This window comes from Cokeromyces recurvatus (assembly GCF_025118155.1).
Source record: "Cokeromyces recurvatus strain NRRL 2243 chromosome Unknown BX663scaffold_35, whole genome shotgun sequence".
NCBI classification, from domain to species: Eukaryota; Fungi; Mucoromycota; class Mucoromycetes; order Mucorales; family Mucoraceae; genus Cokeromyces; species Cokeromyces recurvatus.
Genome location: NW_026251421.1, coordinates 162,727 through 186,634, shown reverse-complemented (window position 1 = coordinate 186,634; position 23,908 = coordinate 162,727). Strand labels below are relative to the sequence as shown.

Here is a 23,908-nt window from a genome sequence, read left to right as displayed (position 1 = left end):
AAATATGATATTAAACATAAGACAAAAGGGATAATTTTCAACGAGAATGATTGGAAAAGAAAAAAAAAATAATTACAAGTTTGATTTGAATCATATAGAGCTTACTCTTCATGTAGTCTATATTATATCATGAATGAGTAATAATAGATAGTAAAACTATATATCATTCAAATGTACTTGTTGTATTTTATCGTTTAAATAGTACTTTTCTATTATCTACGAACTAGCAAGCTAATGGGTTTAATGATTTATTGTTAACAAAGCTCTGTTAGGATGTCTTTTTCATACTTCTTGTAGATTTAGCAGATTATTCAATTATTTACAAATAGTAGCGCTATATTATATAATTTTGAATAATCAAGTTGATATGAAAGAGCTTTAAATCTGAATTAAGCAAACATGTATTATTTAAATAGAATAGTATAAAAATTTAACCTATTCATTAAAGAGATACGACAGGACGTTATTGATATAGTTGATAGCTTTGATTTATGTTTGAAGCAAGTATATATTTATTTATCAGTGTAAATTACGTTATAAATATTAAATTTATACACGTGTAGCTTATTTTTTAGCTTAACCTTATATGCTTTGAGGAAATATAGATGCTTATTCATATTATTGTAAAAAACACACTTAACTCTTCATAAGTAAATTTTACTGGTATATTTATTAGCTCTATCATATATACACACCCTATTATCATTTTTTTGCATTAAAAAAAATAAAAATAAAAAAAAAGCTTAAAAGCAGCGTCTCCGCTTAACAATGTTGAATTATGTCCTTTTTTTTCTCTCTTTTTTAATAAAATATGTTGGAATCACTAGTAGCTAGTATTTTAAATCGAGTATTAAAGGATTACGTTTCTAATTTAAATTATGATCAATTAAAAATTGGAATGTGGAAGGGTAACCTACTTTGAGAATAGCAGATACACACTAGCTAAATCTCATTTTTATAATAGGTGAAGTTAATCTTCGTGATCTTAAACTTAGAAAAGATGCTTTAGACAAACTGCAACTTCCAATTAATGTATCTGAAGGTAAAGTTATCATTGTACAAAGCAATCGTCAGTGTTCAATGTTGGATCCTTATTTTTTTTTATTTTTTTTTTAAAATAAAAATAACAGGCTGCTTGGGTGAATTAACACTTATTATTCCGTGGTCTAATTTAAGAAGTAAACCAGTTAAAGTTATTATTGATCATGTCTATTTATTAGTAGAGCCTAGAAACGAAGCTACTGTAAAAAAAACAATTAATTAATTTAAAGAAAAAGTAATTGATAATTTACTCAACTACTATCTATAGGTGACAGTAGAAGAGGAAGAGGCAAGAATTCAAGAATTAAAGCACCGACGCTTATCCACTGCTGAAATGCTTGAAGCATCAACAGCACAACAGCAACCTCAACAAAACCATCAACAACAAGGTAATGATGGTTTTATAAGTCAGCTCACAACAAAAATCATTGATAATCTTCAATTTACAATGAAGAATATACATATTCGCTATGAAGATACCCTTTCTGATCAAGGACATCCTTTTGCAGTTGGTATTACACTTAAAGAATTGAGTGCTTTATCTACTGACGAAAATTGGATCCCAAAATTTATTAGTGACCCTACAAATACAATTAATAAGGTACATTTAAATTTATAAACTTGATTATTATCAATATAAGAAACTTATTCTGTTTCTTTTTTTTTATAGCTTGCAATGCTTGAATCGTTGTCAGTATATTGGAATACTGATTCGCAATCATTGGCTGGCATGCAACTTGAAAAAGCAAAGCAAGCATTTACTAATTTGGTAATAAGATAAATCATAAAATTGTCGACTGCAAGGGGGTGGGTTTGCTTTTATTAACCAAAATGCACATATAGATTCCTATTTCTTCAAATTTACCAGGAGAACACCAATATATCTTAAAACCAGTATCAGGCACGGGAAAGGTAAATAATGTTATATATTCTTTAAAATCTTCTCTTGTTCAATATTATTCTTTACAAAAGGTTAAAATAAATAAAAAATATGGAGGAGATGTTCCAAAAACCGATATTTCACTCTTATTTGATCAGTTTGCATTTGAACTTGATGATCGACAATACCAAGATGCTATTCTTATGATCGACCTTCTTCATGCCAGTCTCAAAAAGCAAAAATATCTTAAATTTCATCCCTCTAAAGAAAAAACACCTAGATCACATCCTCGAGAATATTTTCAATTTGCCGCTAAAGCTATTATATCTGAAATCCATGAACGCAATTATAAATGGAGTTGGGATCATTTTAGAACCCGTCGAGATCAACGTTTACAGTACATTGAATGTTATACAGCAGATAAAATAGGGAGTGCTACACCTCAACAGAAAGAAAGATTGAAGGAGTTAGAATATGAATTGTCTTTTGAGGACATTCGCTTTTATCGAAGTATTGCAAAAACAAAAATACGCCGCGAAAGAGTTGTCCAGAAAAAGTCAGAAAATAAGACAACAGGGTGGTGGAGTTGGTTAACAGGTGCTACAACAAATGATTCGAATAATGCTACTGATGATGATACAGAATCAATATATATGACTGAAGAACAAAAAAAGGAGCTCTATGATGCAATTGAATACGATGAAGACAAAGCATCAATTATTAATGCTATTGATATACCCAAAGATGTAATATATATACATATTTACTACTTCTATATAAATACAAGAGCTGATTTATTTATTTTTTTTTATATCATTTTATGTAGTCTATCAAATTCTCATTAAAAACAAATCTGAACCGTGGTTCATTTACATTGAAACAGAATATTAGGAAACCGACAGAAATCGAATTATTATCCCTCGTGTTTGACGAAGTTAGTATTGATGTAACTCAATATGTAGAATCTATGAAAATAGCTGCTACTCTAGGTGATTTACAATTGTTTGATGGAGCTACGAAAGATACAATCTATCATCAGTTGATTGGTGTCAAGAATAAAATTAATAGAGAAACATCATCTTTATTAAATGTAAAGTACAATATGACTGAGAAACAAAGACGAAACTCTATTCTCATAGATCACCATCATGATCCTTTCTTCTCAATTGTATTTGAGAAAAAACCGTTAACACAGCAAGCTGACAATGCAATTTCAATCAAGATGAGACATTTAGAAATTATTTATAGTCCAATTGTTATTGCTGGAGTTAGAGATTTTCTAAAGCCACCAAGTTCCAAGATGGAAAGTGTCAATGCTCTAATTGCCGTCGCGGAAGATACCTTTGAGGGACTTAAGATTCAGACTCGTGCTGGTTTAGAATTTGCGCTAGAGATACATGAAACACTTGATCTTAATGTTGATATGGATGCTCCTATTATTATTATCCCTGAAAGTTTAACAAGCCAGGATTCTTCTGTCCTTGTGATTGATGCTGGTCATATTAATATCGATAGCCAACTTGCTGATAAAAAAATTCTGAATGATATCAAGGCTAAAGATATTACAAAATACAGTAAAGAAGATATTCAAACCTTAGAGAGTCTTATGTATGATAAGTTTAATTTACAACTAAGTCAAACCAAGGTATTGGTTGGCAGAAATACAAGAGAAATACAAGATGCAAGTTCTCGTTTAATAGAACGTATAGATATGAACTTTTTGTTAGAGCTTTGTATTCTTCCAGGAAAAACTGAGTTTACAAAATTCAAGGTTTCAGGACATTTGCCCCTACTGTCGATTAATTTATCTGATACCAAATATAAAATTTTAATGAAGGTCATTGACTTTATTGTCCCCTCATCGAATAATTCAGAACAAGTAGTAGTGACAAAACCACGAATAAATTCATCCAATGATAATTTACTTGGTAAACGTTTTTGGAGCTCACGAAGCAACGAAGTCTTATTGGTTGATTCTGCTAATGAAGAAGTTGCATCAGTTAGGAGTCAGTCAGATACAGTAGTTGGTTCTCAATATGGGACTAATATGGATCTGTATGAATCTGAACAATTTAAATTGATGTTCCAAGTGGATAAAGTATCAGCTGCTATTCATGAATCTAACAATTCAGATTTGGGAGAAGTATTACTATGTGAGCTTGTATTAGAAAGTTTTACATTAGTGGTCTTAACACGACCTGATGATATGCTTGTTGACGTTACTTTAAAGGCTCTTAGTATAGCAGACAAAATGGAACATACAGGTCCTTTCGACTATCTAGTTTTATCAGAAACTACAAATCAAGATAAAAATTTAGTTAATGTTGCATACAGGAAAGCATCACGAACACATCCTCACTTTGAAGATATGTATGATGGATATGATCAAACAGTTGATGTTGTATTGTCTACTTTAACGGTCATTATGTCAAGGAAATCTATTTTGAAATTATATAATTGGATTATGAATACCTTTACAACACCACAACAAACTAATCAGAGTGAAGGAATTTTTGATGGTGATGTATCTTATGATGATACTTCCTTTGCAACTAATAAGTCCATACTTTCCATTCCACTTCCTAATAGCAAACAAGCATCAAATTCCCAAAACGACAGTCGAATGAAAGTGGGTATTCATATGGATGGTGTCAATTTAGTATTAAATAATGAGGGAAGTAGTTTGGGAACTATCTCCTTAAGTTTTGGCGAACTTATTATTTTGTTATTACCTAAAACGATAGAGGTAAATGGTAAATTTGGAAACTTTACTTTAACCGATGATAGTAGCCCCAAACGTCATCAGACAATTAGTATTCTTGACAATAGCCTTGCTGATTTTACATATAAAACTTATGACCCTGAATCTAAGCAATTTCCTGGTTACCATCAAAAATTTGTTCTCAGGATAGGTTCCATTCAATTATTTGTTAACGATTCGATAAAACCAACTTTAACGTTCTTGCAAGACTTTTTAGAAATGAAGTCAGTTTATGATGCCGCTCGCACAGCTGCACTTGAGACTGCCCAACAATACCAGGGAGTTCGATTCCACTTTGATGTAGTTGTAAAGAGTCCTATACTAATATTCCCGGTAGCAGAGTCAGATAATTTGATAGCTTACCTTGGAGAGATTAGAGCAAAGAATACGTTTGTCAATGTGCGTCGACGCAACTTGCGTAAAATATTCGAATCAAGCATGGTTCCAGTTAACCATATTAGCTGTGGCCTTTATGATATCAGTCTTCGTTCGACCCAAGGAACTAACCAGGATAATTTTCTTCCAATTATTGATGACTTGAATATTATATTTAATATTGAGAACCCTGAAGACACTAAAGAAATGACGGGCATGCAAATTCTAGGTGAAGTTTCTGACGTACGAATGACTTTAACTGATCAGCAATATAAATCATTATTGGAAGTTTGGGAGTTTATTCAAAGTAATTTCCTTACCGGCAAAGATGATGTGAATCAACCAACAGAATCTGAAAATTCAATGATTACTTCCACTAGTATATCTACTAAATCAATCAATACAGTAGAGGCACCAACTATTAATCTTAATCTCTCTGTTGTATTGAAAATGATCTGCCTTGAAATCAAGACTGGCGATCATCCACTATCAAAACTTGCATTTAATGGCATACATATGAAATTACAAACTATGTCAAACGAATCAATGCTAATGGAAGTTAGCATGCAATCTGTCAGTTTTTCGGATACAAGAGAACAATCTAAATCTCAATTTAGAGAAGTTCTTCCCGCCAGTACAACCGATGGTTATCAATTCCAATTAAAATTATGCTCTTATAAAAATACCGAATTGATACCAACAATGGATATAAAGGTTACTGTTGATAGTCCCAAGATTGTTCTATCGCTTGATTATCTCTTTTTATTAAAGGATTTCTTTATGAACCCCTTTATCATCAAAAAACCAACAGAAGCGCAGAAATTCGCCCAATTACATGGTCGTAATAGCAAAAATATGATTGCTAAGAAACAACAACAGTTGAACGAGCAGCAAGTCATAACAGTTGTTAAATATAATGTTAATATTGTAGACCTTCAAATATTTTGTCTCGCAAATCCTGAAAAATTATCTTCAGAAGCTGTTATATTATCATTCAAACAGTTTATAGTTATTCAAGATGCTTGTCTAGATGCTTATTTGGATGGTATCGGTATGGTATTATGTCGTATGGATAATATTACTGAATCAACTATGCATTTTGTGGAATCTTTTAAAGTATCCATGAAGATGGAGACGGCAGCAGCAGGCTCAGTACATAACCTAACATCCATTAAGCTGAATCTAGAACCAATTATTTTACGATTATCCTATCAGGACGTAATGTTGATTATGACAATTGCTAATAAAATGACAACCTTAATGAGTGCTTCAGCAGAGCAGACACCATCTGATTCTACTTCTCAATTTTATGATATATCAACGGAAAGCTCTCTTCCTGTTCCTGGAGAGGTTAGGGTCCCCACAAACGCAATAAGCAAGCCAATAGAAATAGGGCCCTATATCACCATGTCAAAGGAATTATTGACAGCTTCCTTTGAAGGGCTACAAATAATTCTTATAGAAGACTTGCATGATTTGCCATTTATGGATTTTCAGGTGGATCCCTTTACTATCACAGTCTCAGATTGGTCAAGATTGCTTGAAGCTGAAGTCAATTTCTCACTTAAGGCAAACAACTTTAATTTTAAAAACTCACATTGGGAACCTATTATAGAGCCATGGGATTTATATATTCATGTTTCAAAAGATGCTGCAGACCAGTCAATGAATCTATCCTTTGAGTCTCAGAAGCCTTTAAATGTCAATATTTCGCATAACTTTTTAGAAACCCTTTTAACTATTTCTGAAACACTTTCACAGACTAAGGTAAAAAGATGAAAAAAAAAATGTAAGCTATTTTATTATATTTATATGCTGAACTTATCATTGTTTCTCCTATATTATTATTATTATTATCAAGCCAATTGCACAAACAGCACAAAATCAAGTTAGGCCATATCTCATTAGAAACTTTACTGGTTATGATCTTCGATTTTGGAATATGTCAGATGATGTTAAAAAAGGTGATACACGTGTCTATACATTACCACAAGGAGAATCCTTACCATGGACCTTCCGTGATTGGAAACAGCGTAGAGAAAGAACAAATTTAGGGAATAATTTATTTGGTCTACAAATAGATAAATATAACTGGGAAAGTCTTATCCATGTTCCCGTTGATACTGAAGGAGAGCGTTCTTATCGTCTACAACCTAATATTAATGGTATCTATCATCGTCTCATTGTTGATATACATTTGGAAAATCATGTCAAGACGGTTACATTTCGATCGGGTCTTGTCTTGGAGAACAAGTCTGCTTATACATTGCAAGTAGCCTTAGTTAATAAAGATCGTCGTATTTTAACTTCTGCAAGTCTAAAGGCCGGAGAGCCATTTTATGTTCCAATTGAACAAAGTTACAGTCAATGGTTTGTCGTAAGGCCATCAGATGAGTACCATTGGAGTAGTAAAATGCTAATGTGGTCTGATTTAATGTTGCCTTCCTGTCCTAAATACATTGAATGCTTGTCCTTCAATAGTGGATCATTATGTAGATTCCAAGTTCATGCCGAATTTGATAAAAGGAATCCCTTAGTGAAGCAATACCCATTTATGAAGGTTTATTTCAGTCCTCCAATTGAAGTTGAAAACTTGTTACCATTTGACTTTGATTTAATATTAACAAATGAACTGACAAATGAAAAGCTAACTACCTATGTCTCAAAGGGTGAAATAGCTCAAGTACATGACATGAAAAGTGATGCTGCACTTGTTATTGCTATTGATATCAAATCTGAAAGATATAAATGTAGTGATCCAACTATTATTCGTACGAAACCTTATGACTATATTATAGGAGAAAAACTTGTAGTTAATGATCAAAATGATATACAAATAATTTTACAAATGAATTTGACAAGATCAAGAGACAACGATGCATTACATATCAGTATCTATGCACCTTATCTAATCTTCAATAAGACAGGACTTCCGGTTTGTTTACGAAAACGACAGAATGTTTATCATCAAGCACAGCAGCCGGTTGAACATATCCCCGCTTACATAGAGGGTGACATTGTAGAGCCTGTTATCTTTTCTTATCCAGGGGTTGATAATCGTAACCGTGCACAGATATCGATAAATGACTCAAAATGGAGCGAGCCTATTAGTTTTGAAGCCGTTGGGAATAGCCAGGATGTAACACTTCATTCAAAATACGATAAACTTGCACGTCATGCTGGTATCAAAGTTGAAGAAGGTGTTGGTATTTTACGTTTAACTAAAGTGGTTACTATTACACCACGTTATATTCTTAAGAATAAAATGTCAGTAGGGCTTAAATTTTGTGAATTTGGTATGGAAGATGTATCAGAAATTGCAGCTGGGCAAAAGATGGTACTTTATCAAACATCACATTCTCATGTAAGATGGCTCTGTTTGCAGCTTCAACATCTTGAAAATACTTGGTCTTCACCTGTTGATATTCAAGAAATTGGCAAGACTTTTGTCAAGGTAGACAAAGAAGATAGAACAATTCCTTATTTAGTACGTGTCTCAGTACACATAAAGGACTCGACACTCTTCATCACTTTTAATGAAGATGATGATTGGCCCTATTATATTGTTAATAACTCAAGTGTGGATGTTCAATTTAGGCAAAAACCAATTGATTTTGAAGATTACGATCTTAAAAAAAGTCAAAAGAAGGCCTTTCAAGAACCTCGTCTTTTTAATTTGGCGCCTGGTGAAAAACTCAAGTATTCTTGGGACATACCAATAGCCAAAGAAAAACGACTGCAGTTATTTGTGGGTGATCGACATCGTAGTATCAATTTTCAAGCGATTGGTGCTCAAATACCATTTCGCTATTATAAACAACAGCAAAGAGGAGATTCTGTTGGAAATAACACATTATCTATTGATATTAAAGCGGATGAATCAGCACTTGTTTTATTATTAACAGATTTTGATCTTTCTAAAAGTCTATATAGACCAAATTCGTCTGGAACATCTACATTGGCGTCATCATCAAGGGAAGGAAGTGTAAGAGATACATTTGAGACAGTGAATATTCAACATATCGTGAATTTTTCATTTGAGTTGAAATTAGCTGAGTTTGGGTTATCTCTTATTAACCGGCATGTTCAGGTATATAATTAGAATTAAGAAAAAAAAAAGCACTATACGTATATACTGATATTTACTTACATGTGTTGTAATTCATTTGCTTATAGGAGGTGGCATTTGCCACTATTAAAGGACTTGGTTTTAAATATATAGATTCCAATTTGTACCAATCAATTCGACTCAGTATTCAATGGCTTCAGGTATTCTTTTTTTTAAAAAAATAAATAAATAAAACTAACCTATTTAACTGTTATAGATTGATAATCAATTGTACAATTCAACATATCCCATTTTATGTTACCCAACTACGCTTCCCAAAGCTCCAGCAGAATTAGTAACGCATCCTACATTACATATTGCTCTTGATAAAGTGAAAGATGATAGTAAAGCTTTTTTTTTTAAAAAAAAAAAAAAAAAAAAAAAAAAAAGAAAGTTTTCTAATTTCTTCTTTGTAGAACACGGGGTACTTTATTTCAAATTGTTCTCTATTCTACTGCAGGAAATGACATTTGAAATTGATGAAACCTTTTTATATGCTATGCTTGATTTTACACAATTTGAAAATTCTTTGAAAAAAAATAATAATAACGAAAATGATTTATTCGTTATGAAGATTGAAGAACCGGCAGCAGACAAAGCTGAGGCATTATATTATTTCGAAGAATTCTGTATTCAGCCTATGAGATTGAATTTATCCCTAGTTAAAACAGATCGAAATGATGATAATACAAAAGATTCTACAAAGAGTTCACCCTTTGGATATGTCTTTAACGTGTTTACTATGACCCTTGGTAACATTAATGATGCACCTATTAAATTAAACGCTTTAATGGTAGATAATCTTCGAGCAAGTTCAGAAGACCTTACAGCACGTATCTTAATGCATTATCGAGAACAAATTATATATCAAGTACATCGTGTATTAGGCAGTATTGATATCTTTGGTAATCCAGTAGGATTTTTCAGCACTTTGAGCTCTGGATTTGGTGAATTATTTTATGAGCCATATCAAGGGTTTATCATGAGTGATCGACCACAAGATTTAGGCATCGGAATAGCTAAGGTATATAAGCTGAAGGAGGGGGGGAGAAAGATGATTATATAAACTTATTTAAAATATATTTGTATACATTTATATATAATAGGGTGTAGGTGGATTTATGAGAAAAGGTGTATTTGGTATTTCGGATAGTATGAGTCGATTTACAGGAAGTCTCGGTAAAGGTTTATCAGTTGCTACAATGGATAAAAAATTCCAAGATAGACGACGTATGAATATGACACGTAATAAACCTACACATGCTATATATGGCGTGACCCAAGGTGTAGGATACTTTGGAACAAGCATAGCAAGTGGATTTGCTGGTTTAGTGGTAAGTCATTAACACTCTTTTATATACATATATTATAGATTATTTTATGCATAAAATTCATTTTTTTTTCATGCAATTCTAGAAACGACCTATTGAAGGAGCAGAAGAAAGTGGTGTTGTAGGTTTTATGGGTGGTGTCGGTAAAGGCATTGTTGGGTAATTATTTAAAAGTTTTAATAATAAAAAAAAAGAGGGGGGGGAGGAAGGGGTGTTTTTTTTTGTCACTAATTATATTATGTTCTAGAGTATTTACAAAACCAGTGGTAGGATTTTTAGATATGGCAACTAATGTTACAGCTGGCATTCGTGAAACGACTACTGTTTTTGAAGGTGGAGGTATCTGTCGTGAAAGACTTCCTCGATATACTGGAAAGGATGGTATTGTAACTGTAAGTGCAACACCTAATTCATTTTAATAAAATACAACTGACATAGTATATATATATATAAATAGGTTTATTCACAAAGAGAAGCGTTAGGTCAAATGTGGCTAAAGCAGATGGAAAGTGGGAAATATGCCAACGAAACCTATATTGCACACAGTATTGTAGATAATGATGAGACGATTGTTATTCTGACTTATACTCGTATTCTATTAATTCAATCTGATAATTTAAAATTGAATTATGGCGTTTTATTAGATAAGATAGAATCAGTCGAGTCAGAAATTGATGGTGTTTATTTACATCTTAAAAATGTATCAACACGTATTTTACGCATCCATAACGAAACGAGTCGAATGTGGTTTGCAGGGATTATAAAAGAAACGATGGCTCAACGAAAAGAAGAACGTGAAAGACAATAAACATTATATTTGTGTGTTTATGTATTTTGAAAAATAATTATAAATTTAGTGAATAAAAAATAAAAAAAAAGAACATTAGTCGATAATATACTTTATAATAAATTATAATAGATCATTTGAAGGTAGACATTTGTATGTACAAAGGTCAAATATAAACTACACCATTTATACCTTTTTTTCCCCCTTTATCTTTTATAATTATATCAAGTTTTTTCCGATTTCATGTCGATAAAATCAAATAGTTTATATCAAACAAGTTTATTATATTTAAACAGAAGACAAAATAGGGGGTTCAACGAACTCCTTGGTGGCCTTGGAGCCAACATCTTCACCAGCAGCAGCAGCACCACCGTGAAGAGCCAAGAGAGCAGAGACATCGAACTTGGGTGCCTTAAGGATCTTGACCTTACGGATGTAGGTGTTTTGAAGAGGATAGATACCTTGGCAAGCCTTCTCGATACGGACAGCAATAGCATCTTGAGCGGATTGAGAAGCAGAAGAAGTCACCTTAGTAACAAGTTCCTTGAGGTCACAAGCAGTGGCTTCTTCAGTCATGATCTCAAACATCTTCTTACGGATTTGACGGATTTGAGAAGATTGAGCATAGGTGGTCTTCTTGATTTGGTTACGACGACGAGCAGTGAAAGAGATGGCAAAGAGACGAACGAGATAACCATCAGTGGTCTTGATGTCAACGAAAGCCTCAATAAGGGTTTGCCATTTCTTGACCATAGAACGAAGCTTGTCGGTTGTCATATCCATACGGTAGAAGTTGGTGAGACAGTTCTTACCTTGGATTTCATCAACCTTCAATTGGATCTTACGGAAGGCACGAGATTCGTCCTTGGAGAGATCACCAAGAGACATTTCAATAACACGACCTTGAAGAGAGTCGTTGGCGTTACGGAGACCTTGAGTACGGTTGACAAGAGTCTTACCGACTTGACGGACATCGAACATAGAAGGAGCTTTGATATCATACCAATCTTTACGGGTGAAGGGGTCAACGCTATAAAATAAAAAACATTAAAAACTGTATCTCTTTAAAAAGAAAAGAAAAAAGATCGAATTGTCCTAATCTCTATTTTAACGATTCTGATGAAACAATGAGAATAAACATTCACAAACACATGTTTACAGACATAATCATTGTTGTGTAATCTCTTTAAACAACCGAATAATGTTTTATATTGGGATTGCTAGTTTTGATTCAACAATGCTGCAGAATAGATGGTCTCATTTTAAAACTATTCAACAATTTATAATACTGATTGCCTGTTGTATTCTCCCCTGTCTTTCTCGTTTACTTTTTTTTTATATTTCGATCCAAATAAGAAATGTAGGACAATGATCAAATTCTCTAAATCAAAATAAATAAAAACTTACACCTTCTTCTTCAAACCCTTCTTTCCTTTTGAAAGACGCCTAATAAAAAAAAAATAAAAAGTAAGAATTTATGTATAAATATATACATATATAATTGTGTGTGTGTGTATATATGTATATGTATATGTATATGCTCAGATATATCAATAAGAGACTTACTTGTTCTTGCCGACAGCTATTCATAATTCCAATAAAGAAAAAAGACAAATTAGTATTATAATATAATGGATGGATGGATGGCAGACACACATACCCATATTTTATCAGTTAAGAAGGAGGAATTCAATTGTTTCCTTTAATGGCGATTATAGGTAAAACTTCTTCAAACTTGCAACCTGCCACAGTTATGAATCGGAAGCTTAATATTTGGAGTCAGTAAAGAGCTTAAAAAGATTAACACTTTAATAGCATAATTAAGTCCGGTTCAAGTATTATCATTATTTTTTTCCGGTCCGGGAATCTTTTTTTTTTTTTCTGTTCTACTTCACTGCCAAAATGTGATATATGTAAATCAATAAACTGAAGCGATAGAATCCTTCTCTTTGTAGATTTTTATCATTTAATATGGTAATATAGTAATCATCCATCCATCTATGAATAAAGAAATTGACTTGAAGTATCATTTATAGGGTAAAGTTCACGGTTCTTTGGCTCGTGCCGGTAAGGTTAAGTCTCAAACCCCTAAGGTTGCTAAGCAAGAAAAGAAGAAGGCCAAGACTGGTCGTGCTAAGAAGAGACAAGTTTACAACCGTCGTTTCGTCAACGTCACCACTCAAGTTGGTGGTAAGCGTAGAATGAACCCTGCTCCTACTGCTGGTCCTTAGATGTGTACACATCAGTAGTATTTCGAAACTGTAGAAAATCCGTGAATCCAACAACTACAAAAAAAAAGAACCATTTTTTTTGAATTGTTATGACACAAACTATACAATTTCGAATAAATTTGAATTCAATCTATATACGTTTGCGCTCACGTCTTTATTTTTTTTTTGCTAGTCATTTTATGTTTTCTTTTAAAAAAAAATAGATCAAAGAAAAAATGGATGAATTTAGTAAACTGGATGGTTGATAAAAGTTTAGAGCAATATGGTATTTACTAAGTTGGTATTTAAGTAGACTGTAAATAGAATGTTGGTAGGAGAATACTAGTCTGGTTTTAGTTTAAAATTATTGCATGATATAAAATCGAAATGCGTAGTAAGACCAGAGAAAAAAAAGCGATTTAAGAGAGATCATATTATAATCTAGATGATTAGCATTTGAAATGTTTAAATGAAATGTTAAGAATTTTATAGTAATAAATACAAGTTACATAAGTGATTCATAACATGTAAAGCAGATATTTATGAGAGAAATTGCAATGATATAACCTCGCCTCTGGAGGAGCTTGATTTAGTTGCTTTTTTTTTTGAAATCGTTTCCAGTTCCTTAAAAGTTAAAATAAGAAACGGATAACTGCATGAAGTTGATTTGTTTAAAAGGTAAAACAATAGTGAATAATACAGTGTATGACTATATAAAATTTATAAGTTACAAGCTAAACTTTGGATTTCTATTCTTGTCGTTTTATTTTAATAATAGTAAAACAGTCTGTTTGTAAACATACTGAAATTCAAATATTGAATAAAACTTTATTGCAAAACAATTGAATATGATCGCCAATCTAGAGTAAAGTTATCAGAGGCTAAGAAATATTCTCATTAGCAGTAAAATAAACCTTAGTCGTACTATTGCTTACTATAGAATAGAAGGATAAATGCATTAATAAGATGAATAATAACATTGGTATTGATATTGAAAGATAGTGATGAAGCCCTATTCCTTAATAGAACTATTATCTTTCCGAGATATTCTAGCTTGTTATGCAAAAGAACGTACTAAAACTTTTTGTTTCGATGGCATTGGACAAAGGCTAATAGGATTAGGATTGTTTGAATTAGTTAGAAAGAGTTAAAGGACAAGGAGTCAGCTATAGAGTTAGAGTATTGAATTAACTGATACTTCGAAGTAGACACAAGACATAGCTACATATTACAAAGGTTTTGATAATAAAACAGTGAATGTCTTTTAAATAGAATACTTCAGTAGTGGTAAACAAGCAAAATGAGGAAATATAAAATAGTCACTTATTTAATGATATTGATCTACTGTTGTAAATAAGGCATTTTTTGTCATAAAAAGTAACTTTAAAACTTGATTTTCTTTTCTCCGATTAAGAAGATCAACAAAAATAATTATAAAAATTTAAATAACTCCCCATTATAATTTATTATGTTCCCCTCCCCCTCCCCTTCCCCTCCTCCCCCCTTTCTTTTTACTGCCATCATCTTCTCTCTTTTCCCTCACACACACAACTCCTCCCCCCTTTCCTTTTCTTTCCTTTTTTTAATCAGCATAGCATAGTAGCTGACTCTATAATAAGCATTTGACAGCAAATAAATGAATATTAGTCTTTATTTTTATTTTATTTTTTTTTATTTGTCTTTCTTTCTTTCTTTCTATTTATTTATTTATTTATTTTCATTTCCTTTCCTTTCTGCATATAAATACATCGCCCTTTCCATTCCTTAAAAAAAAAGAAAAAAAAAAGAGTTCAATAGATAGAAATGATATCAGACACTACAACACTAAATTACTTTGAACATGAGCTGGAACAAAAACTAATGTACATGTATCAATACGATGTTCAACAGGTATGTAATATACATTCGTATATTTATGTATGTATATAAAAGTTATATTTAACACAAATAACTCCGGATTTCTTTTTTTGTCCCTTTTTTTTTTTTTTTTCTAATCAATACTCCTTTATAGTCTTACGATGATGAAGGTATGATTGTAGCACAGCATTTATCATCAGAACAGTATGATTACGAATTCCCCAAAAAATCACGGCTTAATGGTCTAGCCTACTTGGACTTTGATGATTCTTTTTTTGATTTATTTTCATTTCAGGAGATTTTGTCTGAAGATGATCATATGTACAAAGAAGGTATGTAGGCATATACATATAACATGAGCAATTTTTGGGGTAGAAAGGAGATTTTTTTTTTGTTTTGTTTTGTTAAAAAAAAATTGTTATTTACATTGTAGGTGCATGTTATAATGAATCAGTGCCTATCATGGATACAGATAATTCAAGTAGTGGTTCTAGTAGCAGTATTCATACCACAGAATCTCGTATTATTCTTATAAAACTTAATAAATCATCTTTAACCTATCTCGCAAGCGATGAAAGGTATGAGGATGAAAGTTGTGAAGAATTGAAATCAGATTGTATCTTTTATCCTATCTATAATCATGATGATATACGACATCAAGCAGCAACAAAAATACAGGCCCTTTGGCGAGGCTATCGAGAACGTTGTAATCAACCTTGTTACAAACAACAGTCTAAAATGTCGATCCATCTAGTCAATCTTTTTAATCAACTAGATAGACGTCGACAAGATGATGTTCAACATAAGTTAGAGCAATTAGAACGGCAAGTCTGTGAGGAACGTGCAATGCGAGTTGCCTTTGAAAAAGCAATGGAAGATATGACCGTCTTGATCGATCAACAACAAAAGAGTTTATTTGACCGACTTGTAGAACAAGAGACAGAAATTCGTAAACGTCTTGAGACCGCCTTGGAACCATTAGATAAAAAGTTGCGTAAAGAAATGCATGCAAGACTGAAGTTGGAAGAAATGATGTCGCGTGTCCTGGATCAGTTACATATGTCTGAAACATTACGTGAAGCAAAAGAGGAAGAAATAAAATCAATTTCAATTAAATTAGAAAAGGCAGTTGACGATATTACATTATTAAAAAAGAAACAGCAAACTATGACTACAAAGAATCCTAAAATTCAAACAAGCATGACACACTCTCTTCATCAACCGTCACCACAACGAATGTCATCTATAACTATAAATAGGAAAAATGTCACAACTGATATTGGTCATAGACATCAACAACAACAACAACGTAATACTAATAAACCTGTCAAACACACAAACTTCATTAATAACAAAACGATTGAAAGACTTTCTGCTCCTGTATCTTCTAATCGACGTTTACCAATCACAAAAATAACAAGTCAACAAGTTACTCCATCTGTCAAACGTAAGACAGCAACAATATCAAATAGTAGAAAGTAATGACAAGTTTATATATTTATATATACTACACATTAATATAATAATATACGTATACGTGTATATGTACATTATAATCAAAAGAAGGAAAGAAAAAAAAAGTTCTCTGCTTTAATTTAATACTTTATTATAATAAAATTGTGTATATACTACATACCATAGAAAGGTCATTATTAACGGTATAGCTTCTTTAAACTTTTTGTTTCCATGACAATACATTTATTTTTTTGTGTGTTACCCTTTTAAAGTAAGGTTCAATTAGGCAATAGTTAATTATACTAAATATGTTTATGTATAAGTCTCCTGTTTGCCTATTATTATTGGACTTTATTATATATGCATATTTTTTTTTATATCTCCCAATAAATTTCCAAATTAAGGCACAATAAGGGAAAATCTTATAAATGCATATAATCAATAAATATTACAGCTGAAGAAAATAGGTTGGGCCAGCAAAAAAAAAAAAAAAAAAAAAAAAAAAAAAAAAAAAAAAAAAAAAAAAATTGGGCCAGCGATATTGAAAATGGGACACTTTTTTGAAAATGAATCAGTGCTGTGATGGAACGTAAAGAGAAAATAAAAGAGAAAGAAAAGAAGAGAGAAAGAGAACAAAAGGAAGTATAGTTTGAGACTGTTTTTATTCAATTAAAAATAAAGAATAAAAATTGAAGGTTAAAAGAAAGTTAAAGATTATTTTATGTCTACACAACTGCTTGTATTTATATTAATGACTCCTGAATCAAAGAAATAAAAAAGATAAGTCATGAAACAGTGTTAGTATTCAGATATACATCTTGTTGATTCAAGAGACTGATCTATGGATTATCTATTGAGTGTTATAATGATCTGATTAAGTTTTAAATAAAAAAATTTATTGTTTGATCTGAGTATATGTTCCTGGTGTCTATTTTAGTGGATCAAAGACGACCTGAATCCTTTGTCAAGGTTATAAAAATAAATATTTCAGAAATAATACGATGTCTTATAATTGATACATCTAGACAATTGGATGTCATCAAGTTTTATATTATTTACAAGATGTTATCTACAGAGTTTTATTTTATATTCAGGCTTATAGTTTATCCTGTATTATGTAATTCATCTACTACAATATTACTTATGATTATATCCAGAGCTTGTTCTATAACAAATATGTCTAGCTGCAAAAATATCAATTATTTATGAGTTACTATCATAATCATTGTATAAGATTTCATTACTTAACAATATTCAATATTATCAATGTATATCTGATATGTATCACTCAAGAACAATTATGTAATTGAATACACCAGTCATAATCCTGTTTGAATTATGTATATAATTATTATTATTGCTCGAACATTCTAACAATGACTATTATTAAAACTGAGTGTAGAATGAATATTATGCTGTGAAGTACAATATACTAGTTTTATATGAATAACCTCTTTGTTATGTAATAAATGATGGTTTATTTCTATTAACTTAATTATAAAGATGACTACAATCATAACAGTTTCCAAATCTACGCACCACACCGTGTTAAGACCACTTTCACTTTTGAAGGTCAACAATACCAATTTCGTGGTTGCCCATTTGGTTTGAAACATATTGCCTCTCGTTATCAAAGAGTCATTAATATTGTATTACGTGATCTCAACTTTGCACAGGCTTTTGTTGATGATATTATCATCTATTCCAAGTCTTTTGAAGAACATATCACACATGTACAAACTGTCATCCAAAAACTAACTGATGCCAATCTGATTCTCAACCCAGAAAAATGTCATTTTGCACAATCTTGTGTGTACTTGCTTGGATTCTGTGTTGATACCTCTGGTTCTCGACTTGATCCTTGTAAAGTCACCAATGCTTTGTCTTGGCCTCGACCCACTTCTGGTAAAGAGATTCAAAGATTCTTAGGTTTGGCAAATTATTTTAGAAAATATTTGCCTAACATTTCAAAAGTAACCGCTCCATTGGATAAGTTAAGATTTGAAGGTAAACTTAACGATACTCTATGGACAAATGAACCAGAAACTGTCTTCATGAAGATTCGGAAGCTTTTATCTTCAGCTCCAGTCCTTCATCATCCTGATCTTCAACAGCCATTTTAGGTTGCTACTGACGCTAGTAACTATTCTATTGGCGCTGTTCTATATCAGATCATTGACAATCAGACAAGATATATTGGTTTTATGGCTCGTTCACTTTCTGCTTCTGAAAGAAATTATTCAACTACCAAAAGAGAATTACTTGGTATCATATTTGCTTTAAAGAAGTTTCATCCATTCTTATGGGGGAAATCCTTCTACCTTATATACCGATCATAAGGCTCTTACTTTCCTCCATACTCAACCCACTGCCAATTCTATGATGATCAATTGGCTTGATACCATCTTGGATTATGACTTTAAAATTATTCACAGACCTGGTATTCACAATATACTTCCAGATTCTTTATCGCGTCTTTTCGAACCTGAAAAAAAAAATGCTAGTGGAGGATAAAACTCCTAAAACCATTATTACTTTACAAATTGTCAACGATGATGGATCTATTCTTACATCTCGTGTGATGATGCCCTGTTGATTTAATAACACCAGCACTGGAAGAAAGACTAAATCTACTTATAAAAACTCATTTAGAAGGACATCATGATGCTCAAGCTATGGTAACAGCTTTACATAATGAATGAATTCATTGAACAAAGCTTAAAGAAGATACTCTTGACACAGTAAAAAACTGTCCCGATTGTCAAATCATGAATATCATCCATTAAAATCAATTTATGCTAATACTCCATAGGATCACATTTGTATTGACACCGCTGGACCCTATAACAATATCTTTACAAGGAAATAACTACACCCTTCTAGTTGTTGGTATATTTACTAGATTTTGTGTACTTGGAGCAATCCCTGATAAATTATCCTTAATAATAACACTTACGATAAGAAATATACTATCTATCTCTAATGGGAAGATCTAAAATTATCCAAAGCAATAATGGTACAGAATACGTAAATGAAATAGTACGACTTTATATTGAACACTATGGTATCGACCATCGGCTTGTAACAAGCTATCATCCTCATGCAAATAATATAGTTGAACGCTGGGTGTCTAAAAAAACAAAGTCCATCATCTATAAACGTTTACGCTGTCAAAAGAAAAACTCAAGATGGAAGCTATGTATTGGTTGATGGTACAGGTCTACTCTTATCAAGAGACGTCTCTTCTTCCCATATTAAAGTGATATCGCGTAAATTTAAATTGGCCAATACTAAAACTGATACTTATGAAGTTGAGGTAGTAATCAACCATAAGGGCACTCCTGGTAATTACTTATACCAAGTCAGATGGAAAGGTTATGACGAAAGTGATGATACTTGGGAGCCTGCTAGTAATTTTCATGACTACTCTCCTATTAGAAAATATTGGGTACGTTGTAACGAACAAGCGCCTTCAAATGAAGCTAACCTTGTATCAACTAATGACAGACCTAATAATAATGATAACAATAAACGAAAGTGTCGTCGTAATAATGCTAGTTACAATTCTAGAAGAATCAAAATTTAAACATTAGCATTTGTCAATTAAATAAAATAAAATAAATATGTATATATTACTCCATCCTACCCAAGTATAATATTATTGTAGCCATCAACAACTTAAATGTTATTTAGAAACTGGACAAGAGTATTTATCATGAAAATATATAAACAAACAAATTTATACAGATGTATATACATGTATATACAAAAAAAAAGAAAACTCTCTTCCCTCAATTTTCCCAAATAACTTTACAACTTCATATTTTGGTAAACGCAGTAACGTTACAAATAAATTACATTATAGTAACTATACATCACTATTTATTTTTTTACATGTATTTTGCCTATATTACTTATTTCATTCTTCTCCACATTTTAAAATATAACGCTATAATATGAATTACAAATATGACTTTACACTATTCTAACACATATTTATTCACAAATATAATTCCAAATTTCAACATGAAGTACATTGCTCATTTCAACATGAGTTTAATGACCCTTCAGAAAAGCATAGTTCTAACCTGGAAGGGGGCAATGTCATGAGCTGACTTATAATGTCATGTTTCATGATTAAACATGCGGATCATAAATTTATTCAAGGAATTCTATCTATATTCTCCTGAATCTTTCTTGATCCGCTCCATCTAATAATATTAAAACTTCTAACACTTCATTATCTTCAACATACCTTATTCGGTCGTAACTAACATTTTTCTGGTTTGCATCTTATCTCAGACCTCTTTAACAATTCTTATAAATACCTTTATCAAGTTAAATTCATAAATAAAGTGATTGACTTTAGAACTATTGTTCGGTCTCGTTGACTCTTTTTGTCTTTTTATTATTTTTTATTTTCTAATATTTTTTATTTGATATTTTAAAAGAAATATCACAAACTGGTTCAACAGGTACGTTTTTTCTTTTTCAGCCAATTAAACTTCTGTATTTTAGTTCAACTAGTCCTTTTTCACTCGCAGTCAATTAAGAATTTTCATTTTGGCCATCTTTTTCTTATAGCATTAAGCTGTGTGAGACCCAATCTTTTTCCTTTTTTTTTAAAAGATGGCTACTACAGTTACTAAAGAGCAGGCAATCTGCATGTTGTATTGTGAAGAGTATAACGACATTAACGTGAGGAGACTCCTAGAGAAACTAAACTCTTTTGAAGATCTAGAAATTTGCTATGAAAAAGATCCATTGGAACCTAAACTGATTCCTCTTCAAACAATCTACTGGCAACCTCATCGATTTCGAATGTATACCTGTTCATTTGTAAACAATAAGTCATCCAATTCAAATAATGTCTGCAATTAACTTATCTAGACCATTTTTTCCAGGACTTTTATATATAATGTTTCTGATATTAATTTTTGAAACAAGCAATTTTGTCTGTGAATCTAGTGATGTTTAAATCACTGAAAAACAATCAACCAACAAGAAGTAACTTTTAAAGGTCTTTGGTTTTATTTTATGTGTAGAAGCATATTTCAAACAAACTAGAGTTTCAATATTAATATTATGGTGAACGGTTCATCGCCTGCGTTCGTTCATCCCGATATCAATCCAAATTTCATAAAAACGGAGTTTGTCCGGGATGAACAAATCCAGGCGTATACGTTTATATTTTAATAATATTAAAACATAAGCAATTGTATGTTCAAAAAGTATTATACCGAGTAAGTAAATAAATCGTTATTTACTACTTTCAAGATATAAAACATAACATATTTGATAAGCAATAAATAAAGGTTAAACATAATAAAAACTAATATCATTTATTAACATGTTAGGGCGTACTGGAACTTTTTCAACAACATCCAAGGGATTTTTGCTATAGACATAAAGTTAGACGAAAGTGGAGACTTTAGAATTAATAAATATTTATGATCGTTTATAACAAGGTTTTCTGCAATCAAAATCCTTTAAAATACTAGGATTATCAATAATATCGTCTCGGTTATAATACTTCATGAGCCCAGTAGACACAGAAACGTCAATGATGATCTTCTTAATAGAACCATGAGCTCTAAAAAATCATTTTCAGCGAGAAGTGATTATTTTTTTTTTTGTAGTATAAGAAGACTTACTGAATGAAATCATATAAATCACTGGTATTGGTTGACAGACCGGCGAAATCAATTGCTACTAGACATATGTTTTCTGATATGCTAATATATCTCAATAGGTCTATACGATACTGTGAGTAATTTGATTAGAATTAAATGTCCTACGTTTATTACCTTGTGTATTTCCATGGACTTGGTTCAAAAGCGTCAATTGATCATTTTTTCCATTTGTGTCGCGGGATGTAATGGTATCATTTGCTCGCGATGACGTAGTCACAAATACTTTATCCACAAGCAACGTGTCATACAATTTGTCGACCATTTTCTGGAGCAAATCTACTCTCACATCCTGACGTTCCTCGCTTGGAGACTTTCTGGCGTATCCAACGACTGTGAAATGATTTTGCTTAAGGTTCTTGACATATGCCTGATACTTTGGCAGATGCTCCATGATTGATAAGGCAATGCCATTCAAATATTCATCATTTAGTATCCATAAGACTCGATATCGAATCTTGGAACCGTTTTGATCCTTTATTACTTTTCTTTCCTGTTCTTTGTTTATATATAAAACTTTCTTAGCTCTGCACCACTTTATAAAAGATAATGACGATTTCTCATTAAATCTAGATGTATATAACAGAATCAAAGAAAAAATATCCCTGGATGAGACTTTCTTTTTTGTGTAAAGTGATTCGTTCCATGGCTCTGTAGGGACATACACTTGATTCAGAAACTGAACAATCTGAGTATCGTGTACTATTTCAAGTATTAATGATTAAAATTGGCTAAACAACATTAAATGTCATTCAAACTTACTTAAGTTAACATTTGTTTTTTCCTAAACTTCTTGTGATACTGTATCAGCTTCAGAGCGATATTTCTTAAAGCCAAAAGGATTCGAATGGATCCTAACATGAGGAAGTAGCATAGGCTGTAGAGGATCGCCAGCATGGCAAATTTCTAGATCCTCATAAAGGGCTACCTTCTCTAGAATCATTTTTATATTGTCTTCATTATACTCCTTACAATATAGAAGGCACAATGCTTGTTCTCTTGTGATTGTTGTTGTCATTTAAGCTGAAAGAGAAGAAACGGACCAGTTGATCCAGTTGATGATCCAGTTGATTCAGTTGGACCAGTTGGACCAGTTGAGAGAAAATGGACCAGATGGACCAGTTGGACTAGAATACAGAAGTTTAATTGGCTAAAAAAGAAAAAATGGGAATTCTTAACGTAGTCCATTTTTATTTAAAGATGTTGAACCTAGAAGAAAGGAAATCGTTAAAAAACTTAGTTTCTAAAAAGCTCTCTGTTTTCTCTCAATTTTTTTTTTTTTTTTTTTTTTTTTTGGAGACTTCCCAAAAATAAAATATAATTCTCAGAAACTTTATAGTCTTCTCAAATGTAATCAAAAATACTATAGAGGACACGATAGCCTGAGATTTTAAAAAATGGACCTTTGGAAAA

At 31.7% G+C, this 23,908-nt stretch overlaps 6 protein-coding genes across 6 annotated transcripts; 4 read left to right on the top strand and 2 right to left on the bottom strand.

Annotated features, from left to right (window-relative positions):
* Positions 1-811: 811 nt before the first annotated feature.
* BX663DRAFT_555462 (uncharacterized protein) lies at positions 812-11,304 on the top strand (the record flags this gene model as incomplete). Its single annotated transcript, XM_051531626.1, has 16 exons — positions 812-908; positions 965-1,042; positions 1,131-1,243; positions 1,310-1,642; positions 1,712-1,810; positions 1,885-1,953; positions 2,014-2,667; positions 2,748-6,824; positions 6,919-9,147; positions 9,234-9,326; positions 9,383-9,509; positions 9,582-10,189; positions 10,272-10,499; positions 10,582-10,655; positions 10,744-10,888; positions 10,954-11,304. 16 exons carry the CDS (start codon positions 812-814, stop codon positions 11,302-11,304), a joined length of 9,375 nt encoding a protein of 3,124 aa, XP_051378905.1.
* A 267-nt stretch (positions 11,305-11,571) lies between these two features.
* On the bottom strand, positions 11,572-12,424 carry BX663DRAFT_555461 (40S ribosomal protein S1; the record flags this gene model as incomplete). Its single annotated transcript, XM_051531625.1, has 2 exons — positions 11,572-12,313; positions 12,396-12,424. 2 exons carry the CDS (start codon positions 12,422-12,424, stop codon positions 11,572-11,574), a joined length of 771 nt encoding a protein of 256 aa, XP_051378904.1.
* Positions 12,425-13,179: 755 nt separating this feature from the next.
* BX663DRAFT_523240 (40S ribosomal protein S30) lies at positions 13,180-13,665 on the top strand. Its single transcript, XM_051529494.1, has 2 exons — positions 13,180-13,257; positions 13,320-13,665. The coding sequence occupies exons 1-2, from the start codon at positions 13,255-13,257 to the stop codon at positions 13,512-13,514; spliced, it is 198 nt and encodes a 65-aa protein (XP_051378903.1). The 5' UTR covers positions 13,180-13,254; the 3' UTR covers positions 13,515-13,665.
* A 1,536-nt stretch (positions 13,666-15,201) lies between these two features.
* BX663DRAFT_523237 (uncharacterized protein) lies at positions 15,202-17,007 on the top strand. Its single transcript, XM_051529493.1, has 3 exons — positions 15,202-15,383; positions 15,505-15,682; positions 15,784-17,007. The coding sequence occupies exons 1-3, from the start codon at positions 15,297-15,299 to the stop codon at positions 16,830-16,832; spliced, it is 1,314 nt and encodes a 437-aa protein (XP_051378902.1). The 5' UTR covers positions 15,202-15,296; the 3' UTR covers positions 16,833-17,007.
* Positions 17,008-21,434: 4,427 nt separating this feature from the next.
* On the top strand, positions 21,435-22,001 carry BX663DRAFT_489685 (uncharacterized protein; the record flags this gene model as incomplete). Its single annotated transcript, XM_051524915.1, has 2 exons — positions 21,435-21,628; positions 21,875-22,001. 2 exons carry the CDS (start codon positions 21,435-21,437, stop codon positions 21,999-22,001), a joined length of 321 nt encoding a protein of 106 aa, XP_051378901.1.
* Positions 22,002-22,253: 252 nt separating this feature from the next.
* Positions 22,254-23,438, bottom strand: BX663DRAFT_564386 (uncharacterized protein; the record flags this gene model as incomplete). Its single annotated transcript, XM_051532046.1, has 4 exons — positions 22,254-22,398; positions 22,460-22,517; positions 22,613-22,988; positions 23,286-23,438. The coding sequence occupies 4 exons, from the start codon at positions 23,436-23,438 to the stop codon at positions 22,254-22,256; spliced, it is 732 nt and encodes a 243-aa protein (XP_051378900.1).
* Positions 23,439-23,908: the final 470 nt, after the last annotated feature.

Excerpts from the sequence above, each read along its gene's own strand:
- BX663DRAFT_523237 (XM_051529493.1), top strand. The coding sequence starts at position 15,297 with ATGATATCAGACACTACAACACTAAATTACTTTGAACATGAGCTGGAA. Across the intron at positions 15,384-15,504 it reads ATCAATACGATGTTCAACAG|TCTTACGATGATGAAGGTAT; the intron begins GTATGTAATATA and ends ACTCCTTTATAG. Across the intron at positions 15,683-15,783 it reads TGATCATATGTACAAAGAAG|GTGCATGTTATAATGAATCA; the intron begins GTATGTAGGCAT and ends TTTACATTGTAG.